The sequence below is a fragment of the Vipera berus genome (assembly GCF_964194415.1).
Source record: "Vipera berus genome assembly, chromosome: 2".
Taxonomy (NCBI): Eukaryota; Metazoa; Chordata; class Lepidosauria; order Squamata; family Viperidae; genus Vipera; species Vipera berus.
This window is the reverse complement of record NC_138203.1, coordinates 73,465,390-73,489,627: the sequence shown is the minus strand read 5'-3', so window position 1 is coordinate 73,489,627 and position 24,238 is coordinate 73,465,390. Positions and strand designations below refer to the sequence as shown.

At 38.2% G+C, this 24,238-nt stretch overlaps 1 protein-coding gene across 1 annotated transcript in view; it reads right to left on the bottom strand.

The window, feature by feature from the left end:
- Positions 1-24,238, bottom strand: part of SLC1A1 (solute carrier family 1 member 1) — a 46,247-nt gene that overhangs the window by 3,313 nt on the left and 18,696 nt on the right. Inside the window, exons 3-11 of the mRNA XM_081321931.1 lie at positions 8,729-8,821; positions 7,404-7,518; positions 6,195-6,237; positions 5,404-5,508; positions 4,558-4,742; positions 3,186-3,293; positions 2,281-2,403; positions 1,833-2,027; positions 459-593 (exon numbers count right to left, since the gene is read on the bottom strand). Coding sequence (XP_081178057.1) covers positions 459-593; positions 1,833-2,027; positions 2,281-2,403; positions 3,186-3,293; positions 4,558-4,742; positions 5,404-5,508; positions 6,195-6,237; positions 7,404-7,518; positions 8,729-8,821 — 1,102 coding nt within the window. The remainder of the gene's footprint in view (positions 1-458; positions 594-1,832; positions 2,028-2,280; positions 2,404-3,185; positions 3,294-4,557; positions 4,743-5,403; positions 5,509-6,194; positions 6,238-7,403; positions 7,519-8,728; positions 8,822-24,238) is intronic.

Below are 24,238 nucleotides of genomic sequence, written 5' to 3'. Positions count from 1 at the left end.
TTACAAGGTGAAAGGTTATACAGTTAAGATAATAAGTGAAACAATGTGAGAATTCTAAAATAATGAACTGCTTGGTATTTCATTCCTTCTGTCTATAATTATGTCATTTTCTTCTTGCTGAAAGAATATGTTTTCTAAACAACTGCATCAGATGAGATTACATGTTTATAATAATATTTCAGATAGTGTCAATTTTAGTTACTATTGCGTGCAAATAATCAAGTTCGTGCAAAAGAAAAAAAAGGAGTATTATTGGATATCCTGGAGCATTGGAATGAATACTCAGTCCAATATCTGTTAATATTGTAACACAGTGTCAACTAAATGTTAACATAGTTGTGAAATATCTCAACTGCTGCCAGCAGAAAACACTCATTAGAAGTATATCAATTACAAAATGCAATGGGTTCATTGAAATTTTCCATGTAAAAAGATGCATAAGAAGTGTAGGAACTTACAGAAGCCAGTCCACTGCAATAATGAGGGTAACATCTTCAGCTGGCAGTCCCACTGCACTCAGTACAATCACCATGGTAACAAGGCCCGCCTGTGGTACCCCTGCTGCTCCAATGCTGGCGGCTGTTGCTGTCACACTGCATCCCAAATAAAAAAGACACAATAGCTGAGAAGGGTTGTGACCAACAGAGCATGAAATGGTACAGTGGATTTGGAAACTTTATTTCTGTTGATGGAGCCTGAAACTGCATTTGCCTTGTTTTACAGCTATTACCATATCACTGGTTCATATTTCTTTGTAATCAACTACAATTAGAAAGACAAAGAGGGGATACAAAACTATTTTGATACAAATGAAAATTTATTTGGAAGTGGGTGAAAAGGGCAAAACAAGGTGCTTCTGAACAGCATGAATGGAATAAAAAATAAAAATAATAAAATAATTGGATGAAATTGAAGTAGGAAATGGTGGAAGGAATGTTTTAGAGATGTCTATGGGGCAGTGGGATGGTAACATGTAATCAAAATGAATGCTTTAAATACTAATGTTGAAGGAAAAAGGTGGTGGAAAAGAAGTCGTAAGTGATACAAGAATGTTGAAAAATAGGAAGGCTGCAGGAATAAACGGTGTAACTGGACAACTGCTCAAAGGAATGGTTTACAAATTGTGCTTTATTGCTTCCTTTTTTAAGAGCTCCCCATCTTGAGATCCTTTTGTTACTAGCTTCTCCAGACATGAAATCAGACTCATTATTGCTCTCTCATAAAAAATATTTTGACATTGAAGAATATGTGTTACACTGCTAACTACTGCCAGCTGAGCCAACTTGCTTAACAAAATATGATATTCAGAGAAGAGAAAATGTCCCAACATGAAAAGCCAACATCTTTTAGCCCCATCATGAAGCTACAAACCTCTCTTCTGTATCTTCCTTCTATTTCTGTTGTCTATCAAGTCAAGCAATTTATAATGCAGGATATTTGAAATTAGTTATCAAACGCAGTACAGTGTCAAAATATGATGATCTTAGTTGAATAATACAGTTAAATTCAGCGATTCTCTGAATTTAGCAACACAATGTGTAAATTAGTAATGAATATGGCTAATGGATTTCAGTGCTAAGAAAATCCACTGGGCACAAAGTTGAGTTTTACTGTTAAGTGTTGAAATATAATCCATGTCACAATTTAACTTTGACCACAGGTCTTCTTCTTACGAGAGTATAATTTTACAAGAGATTCATCTCAGGAGGCTAGATGACCTTCAGGGTCCCTTGTAACATTAAGATTCTCTAATTCTAAATATTATAGATGAAAAAAGATAGTGGTTACTATGAAAAAAAATAAGCAAAATATGTGATACAGCAAATCCTTACCTAATGGTCACTATTTGGCCAATGTCTAGCTCTAAGTCATTAAGCTGTGCAATAAAAACAGCAGCCACTGCTTCATACAGTGCAGTTCCATCCATGTTGATTGTTGCTCCAACTGGTAAAACAAATCGAGTAATTCTCTTGTCAACATGATTTTTTTCTTCTGCACAGCGAAACGTTACAGGTAAGGTGGCTGAACTAGATCACACAAATCAATGGGGGAAAAATAAAGACATTAAGAAGAGATAGGTCAGTAAGAAGTCAATGTGTGCATTTATTAATTTCACAGGAAGATCAAGACAAAGCTAGCATCAATAAAAAAAATACAGCATGTATGTGATAAAGACTAAATTAATATCAAATGAATGTATAAAGTAAATTCATATGTAGGTTCATTTATATTATCCAAGAGCTGAATGTAAGCATAGGGAAAAAAATTTGTTATCCTTACCTGGAAGAAATCATGAGAGCTGTCAATAGTGCTTGAGCCATACCTATGGCAAACTGGTATGGATTTTTCCGCACTATGATTAGGTATATTAGTGGTAGAATTACCACAGAATGGATTGCAAGTCTGAAATAGGAAATGTACAATAACTACTGTAATATTTAACATCAGAGTCTTAGTGAACAGATGTAGATGGGTTTCAAAATTTATCAACAGTGAGAGAAGCAGATTTTCCTCGAATCCATAAAGCCGTTTAGGCTAGATTACAAATTAGCCCTTTTGTATTTGATAACATAAGGTACATTGCTCAGCAGAATGTTGTTAAACACTAGTTTAAAAAAAATCAGACTTCCAATTAGTCACTAATTAATCATTAAATGCATGTAAATCAATCTGGATTCTTTTGTCCTTTATGAAAATAACTGGAAAGTGGCAGTAGGGAACAGAGAAGCAAGAATGAAGCAACCTTCCCATCTCTTGTTTAAGCAAATTTCTTGAAACACACTTGGAGGTATTTGCAAATAACATGCATTAGGAAATCCTCTATTCTCCCAGAATTTCTTCCCCATTTGTGAAACACACAAACAATATTCAATTTTACATGAATCTAATAAGGATTTTAGACCATGAATATGCAGCCTAAGAATAATTCCCCAGCCATGTCAATACTCAGATTCAAGTGCTTTCTCTTATCTTTCATATCTGAGGCAACCTGTTTTTTAACATATGGCCTGAGAGCTAACAATTAAATTTAAAATGTTGTATTCTTAATTCAGTATATTTCTATGTATCTGAAACACAGTGAGGATCATTATGATGAAAGTTCCCCTAACTATAGAAAACCCTGATTTATCAATTCAAATTAAAAAGAAAATAAATACATGTTATTAATTAGAGGAATAACATACCCACTCAACACGGTGGCCATATAAAGACCCAATTTGCGAAAAATCTCCCAGTCTTCAACTTCTATTATCTTTCCAGCAATCAAAAACAAAATACCTAGAGGCATATACCTACAATGTAAAAAGAAGCATTACAATTTATGCCAAGATAATTTGCAATGCAATTCTCTCTATATATGAAGAATATACAGGGCAGAGAAATGCAGTATTATTTTGCAGACAGGATATTTATCTAACTTTTCTTACATCTACAGTATTGCAAAGGAAAACTAGATAGACAGTTCTGGATGTAGCATTTTTAATTTTAGATGTGAATGACTGATAGCAATTTGAAGTATAATGCATCCCATGGATGAAATGTAGTAATGATTTCTTTGTCTAAATACAGTGTTTTTTGTAGATTGTTTAGCTGAAGAAAGCACATTTTCCACAAAAGGCCCTCCCCACAAAGTAAGATAATTGGTGACAGCTTTCTTCTGGCTGTTTCAGTGGAAACTCTGAGGAACAAAAAGCATTATTTCTAAGAAATTGTAAAGATTAGGAGGGTTATTGAAAGTTTGCCAAAAGATACTGGTTATACCAATCCTTTGGGCAGAACCAATTGTTCAATTTTGGCATTCCTAATATAAATGTATTTAACCATTCATTTAAAAAGGCAGTATTACCATTAATACATTATAATTAAATAAATATAAACTTACAAAATAATCCAAACCAATATATCAGAAGCTATCAAAACAATTGATTCATTCTGATTGTGAATTATTTTGTTTGTATTTATTCAACTTCAATTTATTAAACAAGAATGGTATCATTTTCCACAGAAAAGTAGGGTATGTCCCTTAAATAAACCAATGAACCCACTGAGTTATAATCTTAAATCCAAACCTGCTGTATCTTTAGAAATCATTCAACTATGGCTACTGATGTGTAATTTATCTCATTAATTTCCATGCATCTTTTCTAAGCAGGATCAAACCTGCATTTAATTTATAATTTGGAAGATCGGTTTTACTGAAATACTAGTTACTTCTATTATTTGATGACCATGTTAATTAATTCAGCTTAGCATGAGAAGCAACTTCTCAAAAGGATATATTGTTTGATCAAACCATTCAAACTTCCAAGTAGATACTTTATTTTTTATTATTATTAGTTGAACTGGATCCTTACATATATTTTAAATTATTTAGATACACATACACACATATGTCCCAATGCAAAACATTCAAAAGGTGAGCTTTGCAAAGTGCATGAGCAAAGCAGCCATATCTTCTCAAAGGGTGGCAGGCTTTCTGAAGCCTTTCCCTGCTTTGGGATGAAATGTATAACCAAGTTGTAAAAGGAATTAATGAAAAGATTCTCTCCCACTTACCACATAATTATCTGAACTATATACATTGTGGCATCGTTCAGAGCATTGAAAAAGTCCACCAGCACTTGTCCTTTTTCTCCCATTTTCCCAATGACGATCCCAAAGACAAGGCAAAAAACTATCAATCCGAGTACATTAATACCATCCGAATACATGCCCACTATTTTGTATTCTTTAGTTTTGTTCTGTAGGTTAAGAAGGAAAGACGGAAATGCTCAACTAGCAGTAACATATTTTGCAAAGATGAAGATTAAACAAACTCTTGTCTGGGAGCAACTTAACTTGCTGGGGATTTGTTTGTACTTAATTATTTGACTATATACCGTACTCAGTGTCATAGGCAGGGCTTTTTTTCTCATAGAATGCCCCAGAGTGGAGTTCCGGCACCTTTTTTGGACGGAACTTTGTAGGGTAGGCAAGGCAGGTTGTATGACATGTGTGACTTCCGGCACCTTTTTCTTTTACAAAAAAAGCACTGGTCATAGGGCTTCTGTAGCTTGATCTTAAAGGACTTTGATAACAGCTTTGCTACCAACCAGCGCAGCCCATTCAAAAAGGGTGGAGTTTGATCATGATACTGGGCCCACTTCAGGCAGATATTGTCCCCCTCTACAGACACTTCTGTCCCCAATTTCTTTTTATTAGCCATCATTTTAACAACTCGAATTTCACTACACAAATTATTTTTATATTATTCAGTAGATTATACAGCGAATGCTGTATAATACACAATAGCAACCACTTTATAGGAATCATCTAATAACATCTTAAATACTAATAGCAATTAAGGGTCCAGGAGTCTTTCTGTTTTGCCACAACAGAATGACACAATTGCCTTCTGTTTACCTGTGTAGTCTCAGTTGGCAATATAGCTGTGATTGGTTCATCTGTAGGAAAGGTTCCGTTTTTATCTGCGCTTGTGATTTTTATTTCTTCACGTTTGGTCTTATACTGGAAGGTAAGAATACATGTGTTGTGTTAGTGGAGAATGATGAAGGGAAAGCTTATTTTTAAAGCTCTTTTTAAAGTTTGTAATACATAAGGATTTACACACACTGCTACCACTTCTGAGACACTATCAGTACCATGTCTATTTTTCTCTTATTTTTTTAAATGTGAGAATACAGAGCTTGTTACACATCAAAAAACCTAAGAATCTGGGTATAGGGAGTAGACAGGGAGCCATAAGAAATTGATAACTTATGAGTATCTAACTATCCAGTGATGATTGGTTCTTGCTTAAAACTAAGGATTTGACTGAGATATTTTTTTTAATAGTAAGAAAGAAAAGTTAAAGGGGGTGGGATTTTTTCCTAAGATACAAAAGGTACAGAGTCCAGAAGAAATCATATGGATGTTTATTGACTGGCAACTAGTGTTTCGCATTATCTCCTCAACATTGATTATTGGAAACAGAAATGGATTCTTAATTACAAAATTATGATGTCATATTTCATGATTACATAATTTCATTTGATTTTTGTAAACAAAGCTTATTTGAGTAAAAATGTTATTTCTTTTGGATCAGGATATATAATAATAGGTAATAATATATAGTCCAATCATTATATAACTGTTTAATGAAGATGCCAAAATTTCACAGAACTTCTGTTAATAAATACAAAAATAGAATCTACCTGTTGGAAGCAGGCCTGTACAAGATTTTCTGGGAACATATTTCTGTAAAAGGATTAAAAGAGATAATTATGTTGATAATTAATTCTTGAAAATATATTCAAGGAGCATGAGGTAATAAGTCTTTTTCTTTACTTGAAATTTTTGAACATATGTATGTCCTAATTGAGGGATGCAGTGGCTCAGTGGGTTAGGACGCTGACCTTGTCGATCAGAAGGTCGGCAGTTTGGTGGGTCGAATCCCGAGTGCCGTGTAGCAGAGTGAGCGCCTGTTACTCGTCCCAGCTTCTGCCAACCTAGCAGTTTGAAAGCACGTAAAAATGCAAGTAGAAAAATAGGGACCACTCCGGTGGGAAGGTAACAGCGTTCCATGCGCCTTTGGCGTCTAGTCATGCCGGCCACATGACCACGGAGAGGTCCTCGGACAAGCGCTGGCTCTTCGGCTTTGAAACGGAGATGAGCACCGGCCCCTAGAGTCAGAAACGACTAGCACGCATGTGCGGGGGAACCTTTACCTTTTTTATGTCCTAATTATTCCTTAATTTTTGGCTTAGTTATTTAACTGTTCAAGATATGAACACTTAAACTACCTGGGTCTTTTCTCTGTCCTGTACTTTCTCTCAAATATATTGTATTACCTTAAAATTTCAGTTTATAGCCTTTGTGTTACACAAAAAGCAAATTCCAGCAGGTAAGGGAGGAATCATTTCATGAAATAAAAGAAAAAAGCAGACACGAAGAAAGCAGAAATATACTGCCTTCTGAACCTGAACAGCCTTGCATCTTTTCTACAATTCTATAGCAGATGTTATTCTTTTTTTAAAAAAAAACACCTGTGGCTTAAATTGGGAAAAGGTCATTTATTCTGCATTTTCAATAAATAAATGAGGAATAAATTCAGAGCAAAACTGAAAAGCCGGTTTACCTGATTTATTTTCTTTATGAAGAAATATTCTGAAGCAACTTTCTGAAAACACAGGCGGTAAAGTAAAATTGTAAAATGGGCTATATATTTTGGAATGGGAATGGAATGGAATGGGAATTCTCAAGGGTTCTATCAATTACTTGGAGATTCTCATTATCTCCCTGTTTATCCCTGCCACAGCACAATTCAATAGGTTGCTCATCTCTCAGGAGAATATTTAGAGGGAGGTGTTGGCATTATTACATTTTTTAAATTGTGAACGTAATCCATTATTTTACAGACTCACCTAATCAAGTCTAACATGGCATCCACTGTAGACACTTCCGGTGTGCTACCCACCCTGTCAATTTCATCAGCTTTCTGAGATACTCCTGGTTTGATAGCCACAACCAATACAATCCCTATAATTGGAGTGGGGTTGAGGGGGAAGGGCAGAGAGAACACAGCCTGAACAAGTTGAAAACTTGCAGAAAACATTTTTTAAAGATTGCAACATAGATATATAAACGAAAGATGAGAATTATGCTTGCCCTAAATTCAGGCCTTGGTTCTTTCAAATATGTAGCTTATTATTTTCTGGGATTCAGCCGGTCGCACCACTTCAGCAGAACCGGTAGCTAATTTTTTGTTGCCCAGGCCCAGAATGGACTTCGGAAAGCAGCATCCGCACACAGAACGGGTTGTTCACATATTTGAATCCCACCACTGCATATAATCAATTCTTTATCTTACAGGTTAGGAATCCTACTAAATCAGAGCTGCAGACAAACCTAAGTTATTTTGCTAAATGATATGGTGATTTACAGCCGACAGGAAAAAAAAGGGGTTTCAGCTATCCTTATGGTTTCCCCTCTGTCATTTGGTAAAACCAGGACTTTTTTTGTCATAGAACGCTCAGAACGGAGTTCCGGCACCTTTTTTGGATGGAACCTTGTAGGGTAGGCAAGGTGGGTTGTATGACATGTGTGAGTTCTGGCACCTTTTTGTTTTACAAAAAAAAGCACTGGGTAAAACCATTAGAAAATAGCCATGTTGCTTTCCACTTAGCTTTTATCGTGCAACCATCCTGCTTTTTTCACAAAACCTTTAGCAAGCTTAACAGTAATTTACTTCAGTTAGTAATCCTCATAATTTTCAAAACCTTTGCTTCCTTTTTTAATCAGAAAGGGCACTGATTTTGATTGATAACATTAGAAGCCTTCCATTTAGAAGTACCCGAGTTTTGCTATAGCATATGTACCAGTTATCTAATGATTGGACTAACTATCCCATTTCTGTAACATAACTTGATAAAATCTCTTTCAGGAAGCAAAATGAGTTGTTACTTCCAAAACAGATATCCAATCACATGGTTAAATATTAATTTTGATAGTAAAGAGAAACCTGTATGCTTGTGAAATGGCACAAGGAGACTAAAACCTGGACAAGAGGTTCTAGTTCTTTTACTGTTTATCATGACACTCTAAGATGGATAATATCCAAGTCTGTTCTCTGTGAATCGAAGTTAGACAAAAATTGACTATTTATGGCTAGTTTGCTAACTTATTAAAAATGTCCCACTACATTTCAAATGTAAGGATTTAATTACTCAAGGGATGAACTACTTATTACCTAAAATTACAGCCAAGGCAGTAGTGAAGAAGTAGTACACAACTGCTCGCAGGCCAATCTTTCCAGAAACACTGGAGTCCAATGCAGCAACCCCTGGGAAGATTTTAAGGAAAAAGAGAATTTTTAGTGTATATATTTATAAATAAGCGCAACGTGATATAGTTGTAATATATTTAACTGCATTCTTCATCTTCCTATAATAAGAATTACCTTTCTGGATTGGGTCATAAATCCAAGTAGACTTGCACTCTGCTTCCAATATTTGCTGACTATACAATCAATTTTAAGTTCACAAGCAGAATATTATGGCTATCATTCTTGCCTATCTCTTGCATGGATAATCAAAGATACATTGTTCTAAACAGGAGGATCTGACTTTACTGTCAAATCTAATACTTGGCTCTCTTTCCTGTTGTATTCTAGTGTATCTATGAGTGTGCATGTGCACTTACAATATGCACATTTTATTGTTTGTGGTAAATACTATCCTTTTAACCTGCTGGGAGAAAAGCCAACAATTTTTTAAAAATCAAAATAACCTTAAAGAACGTTAATGCGATCAGTTATTATGAATCACAAAATACTTAAATCAGAATAAATGTGCTGATCTTTGAGTATGTATATTCCCATCATGCTATTATTCAAGATAAGCTATACAGGTAGTCCTCCATTTACAACAGTTCATTTAGTGACTGTTCAAAGTTACAACAGGACGGGAAAAAGTGATACATGACTGTTTTTCACATTTACGACCATTGCAGCATCCACACGATCCTGTGATCAAAATTCAAACGCTGGGCAACTGACTCATATTTATCATGGGTGAAGTGTCCCGGGGTCACGTGATCACCTTTTGTAATCTTTTGGCAAGCAAAGTCAATGGGGAAGCCAGATTCATTTAACAATCATGTTACTAATTTTACACCTGCAGTCATTCACTTAACAATTGTGTCAAGAAAGGTCATAAAATGGGGCAAAGCTCACTTAACAAATCTCTCATTTAGCAACAGAAAGTTTGGGCTCAATTGTGGTCATACGTTGAGGACTACTTGTATTATATTAAATTTAGTAACAGAGTCAGAAATAGAAAAAAAAATTAAAGGCATGAGGTACAAAAATAAGGAAAAAATAGCTAAACATAGTTTATAGCAACTTGGTTATTCGCAGCTTATTCACAATACCTCTTCATACCTTTCCATCTTCATGTCCATACCATGCCATAAACCGTTTTAAATATTGTCTTTTGTATTTCAAACTTGTTACCCCTCAATTTTTAAAGATCTCATCAATTTCTTGGTCTTCTCTTCCTCTAAAATCCATTCACTCTTCCTTTACATTGTTGTTTTTTGCAGTCTGATCTTTTGCAATCTGATTAATATTTTTTTCTATGTCAACAATCTACCTCAATGTACATATTTCATTGTGGTAATTTAGTTTTGCACTTAAACCTATATTCATTCATCATCCATTTTTCACCCAACTTCTCTTGTTTGGCCTTATTCTTAAATGATTTTCAGTGTATTCAACTTACTTTTAAGTTGATTACCAACATAACCAATTGACATGATCAACTCTCACTTTTATTTAACAAGTCAGAGAAGAACACTAATGCACAGTCATAATTTTCCTTCTTATGACAAATATTTGTTTCTCTCAACAGACCACATACTATTCATTACCTTCCTACCACATTTGCATGTCTTAAAATTTCTCACTCATTTTCCCATCTTTAGGAAACATCTAACCAAGATATATACAACAGCTTATATGTAAATTACTATTGTTTACCACATTTTTTCTGTTGAGCATAACAATCTTTGTCTTTCATGCACTAATTTTACGTTCATACTCCTTGTTAGGTAAATTGTATGATGTAATGTCTACTGCAGATGGTTCTCACCCTAAATATAGCATTATTTGCATACAAAAGTGTACACATATTTATGCCTCCAACCAACATAGCTCTAATATCACCAGACATGTTCTTTTTTGCCACTGTCCTTAAATACATTAAATAACATCATACATTTTTATCTTACTCCCTACAAATTTCTAACACGTTCCCTCCAATATTCCATTTCATCATTTCCTTTTCAAATTCAGTTACTACAGTGGAGGCTGTGTGTTTAGCCCTTTGACTCTGCTTTCCAAACATTTTATTTCTATCATAATTATACATATATTTTAATGCACATTATACATCCTCATTTTTTGCAGCAATCAGGCTTTAAATACACTTTTCTCCTCTACAATTTAACTTCGTCGTTCCACCAAGCATCTTTACCCATACTTTCTATTACTGTAGAGTTCTCTCTGACCTCGAGCCAGACATCCTAGAATGTGAAGTGAAGTGGGCCTTAGAAAAGCTGAGCAACAACAAAGCTAGTGGAAGTGACAGTATTCCAGCTGAGCTATTCAAAATCTTAAAAGACAATGCAGTAAAAGTGCTACACTCAATTTGCCAGCAAATTTGGAAAACTCAACAGTGGCCACAGGATTGGAAAAGATCAGTTTTCATTCCAATTCCAAAGAAAGGCAGTGCCAAAGAATGTTCAAACTATCGCACCATTGCACTCATTTCTCATGCTAGTAAAGTCATGCTTAAAATTCTACAAGCTAGACTTCAGCAGTATGTGGATCGAGAACTACCAGAAGTACAGGCAGGATTTCAAAGAGGCAGAGGAACTAGAGATCAAATTGCCAACATACGCTGGATCATGGAGAAAGCTAGGGAGTTCCAGAAAAATATCTACTTCTGCTTCATTGACTATGCTAAAGCCTTTGATTGTGTGGATCATAACAAACTGTGGCAAGTTCTTAAAAAGATGGGAGTACCAGACCATCTTATTTGTCTCTTGAGAAACCTATATGCGGGTCAAGAAGCAACAGTGAGAACTGGACACGGAACCACTGATTGGTTCAAAATTGGGAAAGGAGTCCGGCAAGGCTGTATACTGTCGCCCTGCCTATTTAACTTATATGCAGAGCACATCATGAGAAAGGCAGGGCTAGATGAATCAAAAGTTGGAATTAAGATTGCCGGAAGAAATATCAACAACCTAAGATACGCAGATGATACCACTCTAATGGCAGAAAGTGAAGAAGAACTAAAGAGCCTCTTGTTGCAGGTGAAGAAGGAGAGTGCAAAACTTGGGTTGAAACTTAACATTAAGAAAACCAAGATCATGGCATCTGGCCCTCTCAATTCCTGGCAAATAGATGGGGAAGAAATGGAGGTAGTGACAGATTTTATTTTCCTGGGCTCCAAGATGACTGCAGATGGGGACTGTAGCCAAGAAATTAAAAGACGCTTGCTCCTGGGGAGGAAAGCCATGGCAAATCTAGACAGCACACTAAAAAGCAGAGACATCACCCTGTCAACAAAAGTGCGTATAGTCAAGGCTATGGTCTTCCCAGTTGCAATGTATGGCAGTGAAAGTTGGACCATAAGAAAGGCTGAGCGCCAAAGAATTGAGGCCTTTGAACTATGGTGCTGGAGAAGACTCCTGCGAGTCCCTTGGACTGCAAGGCGATCAAACCGGTCAGTCCTAGAGGAGATCAATCCTGACTGCTCTTTAGAAGGCCAGATTCTGAAGCTAAAACTCAAGTACTTTGGCCACCTAATGAGAAGGAAGGACTCACTGGAGAAGAGCCTAATGCTGGGAAAGATCGAGGGCAATAGAAGAAGGGGACGACAGAGAATGAGGTGGCTGGATGGAGTCACTGAAGCAGTAGGCGCGAGCTTAAATGGACTCCAGAAGATGGTAGAGGACAGGAAGGCCTGGAGGAATGTTGTCCATAGGGTCGCGATGGGTCGGACACGACTTCGCAGCTAACAACAACAGAGTTCTCTCTGTGTATGAGAGTAGGAGGGTGACTTTTGTTGCAACAGACCAACACGGTTGTGCCTCTGGAAATTAATAATTTTTAAACTGCCTAAGAGATCAGAGAAATCATTTTATAAACCAGAATATTAGTTCATCTATATATCCAATAAAATTGCAGGTAGCAAGTTACTTAGATGGCTGTTAGTCAGTTTTTTCTCCATAAAAAACAGAATTAATTAATTCAAAGCCCAATCAAGTAATAAATGTTTAAAACTAGTTTTTTTAGAAGGAAACAAACTAACAACACTATCACTCTATTTGTTGTATGATTAAGTACCTTTGGCTTCTTTTGTATTAACTATCTTGGCCTTATCTAGGCCTAATAATAACAAGAACTCATCGGACACACCATATGAGTATTATTCGCTTCTGCCATCTAACCCCACATAAGACTATGTAGCTGGTCCAGAAGGCAGTGAGGCAGGCAGTACTGAGTATGCCACAGTATGCCAACTGACACAACTGCTCTATGAGCAATACTGACTTCTAGATGCGATCCAAGGTGCTGCTTATTACCTATAAAGGATATAGGTCAGGGGTGTCAAACTCAATTTCATGGAGGGCCGCATCAGCATTGCGGCTGCCCTCAAGGGGCCGCGTGGGTGTGGCCAGGGTGGACGTGGCCTACTGGGTGGGCATGGCTAGAGTGCGTATGGCCTACTGGGTGGGCGTGGTTAGAGTGCGTATGGCCTACTGGGTGGGCGTGGCCAGCTCTACATCGTTCGCATCAAGGGTGCCTATGGGGGCCTGGGCAGGAGTGGGACAGATCTGAGGGTCTCTGGCAGAAGGAGGGTCTCTGGGCCAGGGCCAAGGCAGTGGGGGCCGTTCCCTCACTGTTTCCAGGATGGCTTCGCGGGCCACATGAAATCACTTCGCGGGCCGAATCCGGCCCCTGGGCCTTGTGTTTGACATGTCTGATATAGGTAAAGAGTTTGTAAAGGGTCTGGTTACTTGGGAAACTGTTTATCTTTTCCCCTGTCTGGTAAGATTCGCCAGAATGGGAACACTTTGGATTCTCTCAAATAAGCCATGTCACCGAAGGGAGCCTTGGAGGGAATGCCTTCTCTATCACAGTGCCTGCACTCTGGAACGGCGTTGCCCTAGACATCTGTATAGCTCGCATCCTGCTTATGCTCCAAAAGATGCTGAAAATGCAGCTATTCTTCTAAGCCCTAGAGCAGGGTAGTGGCTGAGCCTTTTCAATTTTTTTTATTTGGACTCATGTTATGTTGCGTGCCATCTGCTTCTCTATTTTATTGCCCTGGCTTTATTATTATTTTTATTGTGTAAAGGCCCTGTAATCAACCAGAATCAGGAGTTGTTGAAATCTATGTCATACATAAATTAATACATTTTAGTCGAGGTTTCTTTTGTTGATGAGTGCAAGTTGCCACAGAGGGGTTAGATTTAAGGCTTAATCAGGTAAACAGTTTGTAAACAGATTATCAATCTCTAGTTTCTGTTGTAGGCAGTCCAACTTCTAGGTTAAGGTCATACTGAACACACATGCAGGAATCAGGGGGGAAAAACCGTTCTTATTCTCTATTTTTTCATAAGCTATGTAGTTAGAACAAAGGTCCAAGTATACCCTCTAAAAAAGCTGTGCAATAGTTTCAGGGGTCGTTAGGAGTATGGCAGCCGAAATAAAATTTCCCTCTGTGATAGAATATTAGGAGAGCTGCCATACTTTTTTGGATCATAGAGGCAATATTGGTGGATTGGGCACCATTACTAAGGATTTTCAAGTATCTTACGTACTCGACTATTTCACTAGCTTAGTTGATTGGTTCTCTATATATCATTTGTGGATTTTGGTACTCCTATAGAAAAACATTACTTTCATTTTTGATGATTTATGACAGATTCCAACTCCCTACAAAACTGAGCCAAGATTCTGGGGAACTTCCTGAAGCTGACTTGGTTCAGTGAAAGATTATTGCAGCATCTGCATGAAGTAACAACTGCTCCCCTGTCAACTTCGCATGTGCAAATCCAGCTTCTATATGTGCTTTGTCAAGGGATTTAGATAAATGATAAACAAAATAAAGCCAGGATATATTCTTGCTTCACTCTGTTTGCAGGCGTAAATTAATTTGGCAGCTCTCCTATGCAACGCTGAACCCTAAAAATGGTTTTGTTGTACAAATGGCATATTAGTAACATCGAACGTTGGTCAATGGTAGGATTTTCAAGAGTATCCCATACGAAGGCTTTGGAAATCCAATAGAAAGTCACTCTAAAAACAGGGATTCCTAAACTTCTTGCCATTACACCTCCCTTTAGTGTAATCTTAATGTATATACCTCCCCTAAAAATCAAACACCAAAATGAACAATGAAAATAAAGGAAACTTGGAGAAAGATGGATTTATTGTAACAATATAAATAAATGGTTGGGTATATACCACAGTTTGGGAAACTCTAAAGTCTAACAAAGCAAAATGACCACATTTCTGGCTACTGAAAGACAAGAATTGCTATGGTGATTCCCCAGCAGAACATCCTTTTCACATCCACAGGAGCTACTACAGTGTCCGAAGTCATCTTGCAATCTGATCAGCTTGAATTGGTAAGTTGGGTAAAAATTTCAATATAAGCTTTTTCCGTAAGAAAGATACATTAAAATCTGGAAGCAAAAAAGGAGACACCTCGAAAGTACCTATATTTGCAATTGTTCACCATGGCTGGTAGACAAATCTATCGTTTAAAGCATTAAGGCTCCACCTCTGTACTGTGGATGACAGAATGATGATATAGGTTTATTATATGAGAAAAGCCACAGCAAAGTTATACAAATTTCAAGGGCATAACCATAAAAGTGGCTGTAAAATTTCCTGACTCTTGAAACAATATATTATGCATAATTCTTTTCAGCGGGTAGCATACTCAATAGAAGATAATTAGAGCCTCCTTAGCAGTTGGCATTTTGTAGCTTAACATGAGGACAGAATGTCAACAAATTATGTATTTATTAATTAATAATTAATTAATGTTTGCTGAATTACTTACATTCTCAGTGAACACCAGTGAACAGTGATAAGGCCATGCTTAGTTACCAAATGCCACTTGATGAGGCGATCTGGCTGAGCACACCTAAAGCTTGCAGAAGCTGAAGCAGATGGAAGAGAGGCCAGGAAGAGGCCCAGAGACAGGGATGCAATCAGGCTTAGAACTGCCTAGCAGGAACAAAATTCCGAAATGGCCAAATTGCTGGATTTGGCAGGGACAGCAGTCAGAGGCCCAACAGGAGACACTACCAAGGGCATCCTGTGGTAGTAAGTACAGTAGTAGACGCTGAGGTCCACTGGCAGAACAGTAGGGGGCACAGCTGGCCTTACCAAATGTGCCCCATGATTGAAGCCCATCAAAGAGGCCTGGCAGCAAAGGGACTACCAGAGAGGTTACAGTGGAAATGACCAACCAAAAAAGGCTTGTCGATTGAGAGCAGCTGTCACTTTCCACACATACTCAAACTAGCTAGGATGGCTTCCTTGGCAAAAGAAGAGGAACAAAAAGGAACAAAGCAGTAGACCACAGGGGTCGGTTCTCTCGCCTCTCCTGTTCAACATCTACATGAAACCGCTGGGTGAGATCATTCGTGGTTTTGGAGTTGGGTATCATCAATATGCTGATGATACCCAACTTTTTATTTCGACCCCAAACCACCCCAGTGATGCCCTCGCTGTGATGTCCCGTTGCCTGGAGGCGGTTCGGGTCTGGATGGGGAGGAACAGACTTCAACTCAACCCTGACAAGACTGAGTGGCTGTACATTCCGGCATCCCGGGACATTCAAAATGTTCCATTGCTTTCTATGGGGGGTGAGTCTTTACCCCCCCATGGATAGGGCTCGCAACTTGGGAGTCCTCCTAGATTCACGGCTTACCTTAGAAGATCATATAGTAGCCGTGACTAGGGGGGCTTTCGCTCAGGTTCGCCTGGTGCGTCAGTTGCGGCCCTATCTAGACCGGGATGCCCTGTGTACGGTCACTCATGCGCTCGTGACCTCTCGTCTTGACTATTGCAATGCTCTCTACATGGGGCTTCCCTTGAAGACCACTCGGAGGCTCCAACTGGTACAGAATGCGGCCGCGAGAGTTGTCTTGGGAGTTTCCCGGTACTCCCATGTTACACCTTTGCTCCGCGAGCTGCATTGGTTACCAGTTGTCTTCCGGGTGAGGTTCAAGGTCTTAGTGATGGTTTTTAAGTCCTTACATGGCATGGGTCCGGAATACCTCGGGGACCACCTGCTGACGGCGTCAACTCCCCTCCGCCCTGTGCGTTCCCACAGAGAGGGCCTCCTCAGGGTGCCTCCGGTCAGAGAATGCCGGCTGGTGGCCCCCAGGGGGAGGGCCTTCTCTGTGGGCGCCCCGGCTCTGTGGAATCAACTGCCGGTTGAGCTCCGGATGGCACCGGATCTCCGCTCCTTCCGGCGCGGGTTAAAGACCCACCTATTCAAACAAGCTGGCCTGGCCTGATGGGGAGTCAACTTAGGGTTTTAATTATTTGTATATTCTTACTGTTTTATTTTGGGCATTAATTTAATTCTTTTTTAACTTTTGTACTTTTGTATTTTTATTATATGCCCTGTTCACCGCCCTGAGTCCTTCAGGAGAAGGGCGATATAAAAATTTAATAAAACTTAAACTTAAACTTAAACACAGGAAGAGATATTGCATGGAAGAGCTTATACTTGGCCTTATAGGTCCAGAAGGACTTGTTAAGCTTTTAAATTTGTCAAGAGTAAATCCTGCAGGATCAAGAAGGGAGCACAGTTTGGGATAGTCAGTGTAACCTGTAACCTGTAAAAAGCAGTTCAAGTAAGGATATGCTGGTACCCTATAACCAATTTGTTAACTTCTTGGTTCTACCTGTCTGCGTTTGATTCTGCCTTATGTCAAACCTATGGACAAAATGTGACTAAAGAAGTTCCAGTTTCATATTTCTCTTTTTTTCAGGAAGATCTGACTTGTCAAAATAGTGTAGGGGTTACAGCACAGGTGTCAAACTCGTCATGTCTTGTGACGTGTTGCGATGTGTCGTGATTCTTTTTGCATTGCTGGCAATGGGGTGGGTGCGGCTTCAGTATGATGAAACCGGTCCACGGGACAGCAGTTTGACATCCCTGGGTTACAGCAATCAAAACTGAGATCCTTAATCAGAAAAGTAAATTGATAAACAAGCATGGTTTGGAAATCCATTGCTTTATACTGCTCTGGCCAAGTCAAGCTTTCCCCTAAAAAACCTCAACAAGAATATTTATCTGCTACTTGACAGTTAAGGGTTTTACTTAACTGACCTATTCACAATGTACTCCTAAACTCCATCCCATCTACTCATGCCACTGGGTTTTAACTGGAACAACTGAGATGGCGCCACTAGATTTCTGTAACTTGTTGAAAGATCTTGTTTATAAAGTTGCTTTTCTACCATCTCAGCAGGGAGGACTACTCCCAATTATACCTGGGCAACACAGAGGTGGCGATATTTATTTGTTAATCCTTCTTGCCATCTGGTGAGATAAGAACAGCTCCATTATAAATGATTTATGATCTCCCAGGGTGTGGGCTCCTTCTGTATAATAGATAACATCAGGATGAAAAGAAGCTTCAGTCCTGCAGTTCATCACATGATTTAGTCTTACATGAAGGAGGGGCTTCATGATCTGATCAGGGCAAAAACCTGAGTCTCACATAGAGTAGATACCTAGTTACACTCCAGAGTTTGCTTCCCTCCAGGTAATGTGAAAACCTCATAGGAACCTCAGGAAGCAGTCCGTCAGAAATGAGCAGAAGAGTAACCATTTCACACAGAGCTACTTACATTTATTTATTCCAGACAATCCACATTCTAGCATTGAAGAGAGATTCATTGTTCCTACTAACCTGCTAGAATCTCAAAATGCTAGCCTGGATCTGAACAACAAGGCTAAGCAGAACAGTGCATCATAGAAATATGCCAGGCAACCTCATGAACTGCCAAGAACCAATTTTTTTTCACTTTTCTGTATTTTTTCCTCCCCATTTATTAATAAATGGCTCCATTAGATAAAGTTGATATGCTATTTGGGAGCCTATAACTTTAATAATGCCATTCAAAACAAACTATGAGTAACTACAACAACTTTCAAATTTTACAAGGATTTTTCAGTCAGAAAATATCAACTACTTACAGGTAGTCCTCAACTTATGACCATTTGTTTAATGACTGTTTGAAGTTACAATAGTGCTGAAAAAGTGACATGACTTGATCCTTGTATTTATTACCAGTACAGTGTCCTTGTGATCACATGATCAAAATTTGACAAAGGGCATGTATTTGCAACAGTTGCAGCATCTCAGGGTCATGTGATAGCCTTTTGTGACTTTCCCAGCCAGTTTCCATCCAAATAGGGGAAGTCAAATTCATGACCTCACAGTGATTTGCTAAACAGCTGTGGCAAAAACAGTAGTAAAATCAGGTGCATCTGGCTTAATGATTGCATCATTTAGCAACGGAAGTACCAGTTTCAATTGTGATTGTAAGCTGAGGGCTCTTTGTACTGTCATATTTATATAATTATTATTTTTCTATTACTTTGATGATTTTTCAAATAGGCAGCAACTTTTTCAAGCAACAAAGTTCATCAAGTACTTAAATTATAATAGCCAAAATCTTACTCCCAAGTCTCATGCCACAACGCCAATATATAATTATGTAATTTGAGACAGCAGCTATAGATCTTGCAAGATCTTGGTACGTCACTGCTTTGGAACAAAACTCTAACACATTAAATCAGTGCAAATCTCCTAATTCCACTGCAAAGAAATGCTGTTAATCCCTCACACTACTAGTTATAAATCTGCTTAGAAGTGCAGCTGTTTTTGAACTATTGCCGCAGTTCTGTTTCATTCCCAACCTGGATTGCACACACACACACACACACACACACACACACACATAAGCACCATTGCAAATGTATTATTATGGTCGCATTTCTTTCAAGAATAGCTAAAAATTATGTTTTACTTACACATTTTTTCCTTTTTTTACTCTTTAGTTATACCAATGCTGATTTGTGGCACTCTTCTTTTATGTAACAAACAATATTACACAAGAAGGCAAAGACCATCCTGTCTTATTCTATCCTCCAAACAAGATCAATTTAATAGGATGTTTGAATTGCACAGAGGCATTTGCCAGTTCAGTTTAATGGGAGGTTTCTGTTAGGTTCCTATCAACAACTTAAAACTGGAAGAAGGCAGAAGTAGGCTTTGAAAAGTACAATCATCTGCTAAGTAGGTTAATTGTAAAAAAACAGGAAGCTGTTACACAAGATTTCCAGAGACTGCTAAGCAGCAAATGCAAGCCCTATTTATAATAAAAGCAAGGTGTATGTTTTTGTCTTGTCCCCAAGGGGCAATGGGTTAGAAGCTACTATCTTTTGAGAAATAGGCAGATTTCATCTGTCCCTTGTTTTTCTAACAAATTCTCCTTATTTCAAGTTTGTAACTGAAACTGTGAGGGTGGTGCTCAAAGTTTCTTCTATACAATAAGAGCAAGTTAAGTTGAATCTTCAATGCTATACGCCAGACATGTCAAACACAAGGCCCGGGGGCCAGATCCGGCCCACAAAGTGGTTTCATGTGGCCCCCCGAAGCCATCCTGGAAACAGTGAGGGAACGGCCTCCACTGCCTTGGCCCTGGCCCAGAGACCCTCCTTCTGCCAGAGACCCTCAGATCTGTCCCACTCCTGCCCAGGCCCCCATAGGCACCCTTGATGCGAACTATGTAGAGCTGGCCACGCCCACCCAGTAGGCCACACGCACTCTAGCCATGCCCACCCAGTAGGCCACGCCCACCCCGGCCATACCCAACCAACCCCCTGAAGGCAACCACAATGCTGATGCGGCCCTCAATGAAATTGAGTTTGACACCCCTGCTATATGCTCTATATTACTGGCAAGTGCATTAGTATATTGCTTTACAGCAGGGGTCCCCAACCCCTGGTCCATGGACTGGCACCGGTCTGCATCATGCCAGTAAGCGGGCTGCACAAACAAGCAAAGCTCCATCCTCGGGATGCAGGCAGTATTCAAAACCACGTCCCCTCTGGTCCACGGAAAAACCTTTCTCCATGGCACCGGTCCCTGGTGCCCAAAAGATTGGGGACCTCTGCTTTACAGGGTCAGGCATTAATATTTCAGCATTTTAAAAGCCCCATTTAATTCCAAAAAACCTAAGGCTGAGTATCAAACATTAAGAATTAATTGAGCAAACTTCAATTGTGTGTAATGTGAGTTATTAAGATAATGTTACTTTGAATATTTTTCTTCATGAGAACTTTCTATCCACTTCTCAAATTAGGATTTTAATTTTTCATGTTGAACTTTGTTTGAAATTAAATTTAGCTGTTTTCAGAAATTAAGCAATGATGAAATCTGAAAGTCATGGTTGTATAGGAATCAGCACTCTTCTTTCCTTTCTTAGAGAGTTTAGAGAGAGCAGAAGAAGTCACTTAGCTGAGAGAGAATTTGATAAAATTCATTTCTTTCTTGATTCCATTTTAACTCACACAATAAATCGGCTATTAAACAAAACTAGTAAAAATGTTTTACTCCCTCTGATACTACAATATTTGATGGTCAAACCATAAAGCTTTTCTCTATAGAAATAGATTTTATATTGCATAGTTGGCCAGTTATCAGGACAGATATACAGGTTGTGCCATTTGCTTGAAATCAAGGCAAAAGATGAGTCCTTAAGTAGTTATGTAACTTTTTTTTGTCCATGTGGCTATTACTTAACCAAACCACACATGTGATGCCCATATATCATCTTATTCATAGATGTTTGTCCTCCAAATCTGTAAGAGAGTTCACTATTGTTCACTGGGTGCTATCTAACAAAATGAAATTCAATGGTGAAAAAAGTAAGGTTCTACATTTAGGCAAGAGATTGGACAGCCATTTGTCCGAAATGGTATAGGGTTAGACTAGATGACCTCCAAGGTCCCTTCCAACTACTACTACTTCTTCTTCTTATTATTATTATTATTATTATTATTATTATTATTATTATTATTATTATTATTATTATTATTATTATTATTAATTTATTCCTAAAACATAAAACTCAGTCAACTGAACACTCAAATTGACTGGCACTAATGGCTGACACAGGTTGCTGCCAGCATCCTAGGTATCAACCAGGTATCTCCTTAAAATGTAAGATATTCCGAGTAGTGCAGTTGTTGTTGTTGTTGTTGTTGTTATTTCAGAATATGTTAATCCTCAGTAAAGAAAAGCCACAGATATGGCATGAATCAGCTGTTAATTGGAATTATCATCCTACTCCACATTAAAGTCTGACCTATATACTCTAACAAATAAGAATATGGATCTGCATCTCTTTTTTTTAATCGTAATGTAAATTGTTAGTAGATGTGTAATTGCATCTTAGATATTACTACTGGTTAAATAGAAACAATACTCCAATCTTTTAACATCTTTATTGTGATTTTAGACAGAAGCAATACATTTTGCTGAAAATATGATTGAGAGGCTGGTTCCTCTTTAACAACTTCTTCTTTTCTTGAATGTACAAAAGGGAGCTACAATAAATCTTTAAAAATACTGTAGTGACTTATAAATCATTAATAATATTCTATGGGGAATAGAGAACAAGGGAAGAAAGACAACAAACAAATTATGGAGGGGAGATTTTGTTTTCCCCATGTTAAGAACAGGCACTCTATAATCCCTGAATCTTTTCTTTGTAGACCTTAAAGAACTAGTGGCAATTTCTCACTATTTTGAATCATGAAACATTTAAAACAATAGCACAAGCCCTACAATACGTCTAACATCATTTTAGAAACTGAAAAATCCTATCACTCTCTTCAAGGGAAAAAAAAAACATTTCCATCCAATTTTCATCATTACAGTGGCCTTCAGATTCCCCTCCAGATGTAAGGCAGGTTACTTGAGAAACTGCCTCTTCCCAATTACGTATATCCAACCATCCATCAGGTCCAGCAGGAGAGGCATTTGGTGGGTCTTGTCTGCAAAACAATTCAATCTAATGGGCCCTAGAAGATGAGCCTTTTGTGCCACCATCTGGAACATTATCCTTCCAAAAGTCAGGCTAGTCAAAACATTTTTGGCTTTCCAGATAGCACTCAAAATGTGATGTTTTTCAGCCTGTCTGGTGATCCCCTGGTAATACGGAGCCTGACGTTGGCTACGTTCTATGTAATATTTTCCTACTTGGAAACTTGTTTTATTTGTGTTTATTTTTTTTCAAGTGTTTTTAACTGGTTTTGTAGAACTTTTTAAACTGTGGGTTTTATTGCATGCTATCTAGAGTTACTTTGTGTAAAATGGGCAACTCAGAGACAGTAGAAGAGAAAGAACTGGAGAAGGTAATAAAATACAAAGCCCTGCAAATAAAAAAAGAACAACTGTGGCAAAAAAACACAAAGGTAGTACCAGTAGTAAAAGGTGTCTTGCTGTAATCTCGAAACAATTGGAACAACACTTGAACACCATCAGCATTGACAAATTCACCACAAGTCAATTGCAAAAGACAGCTTTATTTGGAAAAGCTTACATCCTTGCAACAATATCTTTAACATCATCAAACATCCACATCTGTCTATTCCAGGTCCTTGGGATGGACTTGATAGCCGGACAAAAATATTAAATCCAGTCTAAACAACTGGTTAACTATGACCAACCAAAATAATATTTATTAACATTCCTTTACCCAGGCAGGATTCACCTCAAAAGAAAAGCGTAAATATAAAGATATAAAATTCTACCCAATAAAATTAGTTCAAAACCTATCAACCCATAAAACAATTACTGAAAACCAAAACAAACAACGCACAGCTTCCACGCATATTTAAAGCAACGTTCTCCAACAGTACAGAGCATACACACAAACCACCAGTGCTAATGACAGTAGGGTAAAATAACTAGATCTCACATTCCTGCTAGTAAATAAAAGGTCATTAGGCTTCGTTAAAGACATAAAATATTCCCAGAGGCAAAGGGAAGAAAGAAGATGATGCTAAAGTTCTGAGGCCAGATTCCTAAAAGACCAAAAAGATAAAGTAGACCCTGCCATGGGGATAATCAGGCTGTAGGGAGAGCTAAGGGGAGGTGGAGTGTTGTGATTGGTGGAATGGGACAACTTGCTGCAGCCAATTCGCTGTGGCCATCTTGCTGCCGCTAACTTGCCATGGGACAACTCCACACAGGATAACTCAACTTGATAAATGTTACACGCCACTGTTTCTTCAACATTATTCCCATTTTTGTGGAAAAGGACAACTTCTACAAAATTTATCATGTTGTATTATCACAGGTGGAATTATCCTGCAGCGTGTTACCCGGCGGTAAGTTGGCCACGGCCAGATGGCTGCTGTGAGATGGCCATGGCGAGTTGTCCTAGACCTGTGATTGGAGGCTCTAAATATAAGCATCAGGAGCTTGAACTGTTTTCTGTTTTCTGTCCAGATAGGGAATCACTGATGAGCTCTGCAATATACAAAACAAAGTAATGGCATGGAAACTACACAATAGTTTGAACAGCCATGTTCCTGACTATGGTTTGAAGACAAGACAAAAGAATTGGAAACAC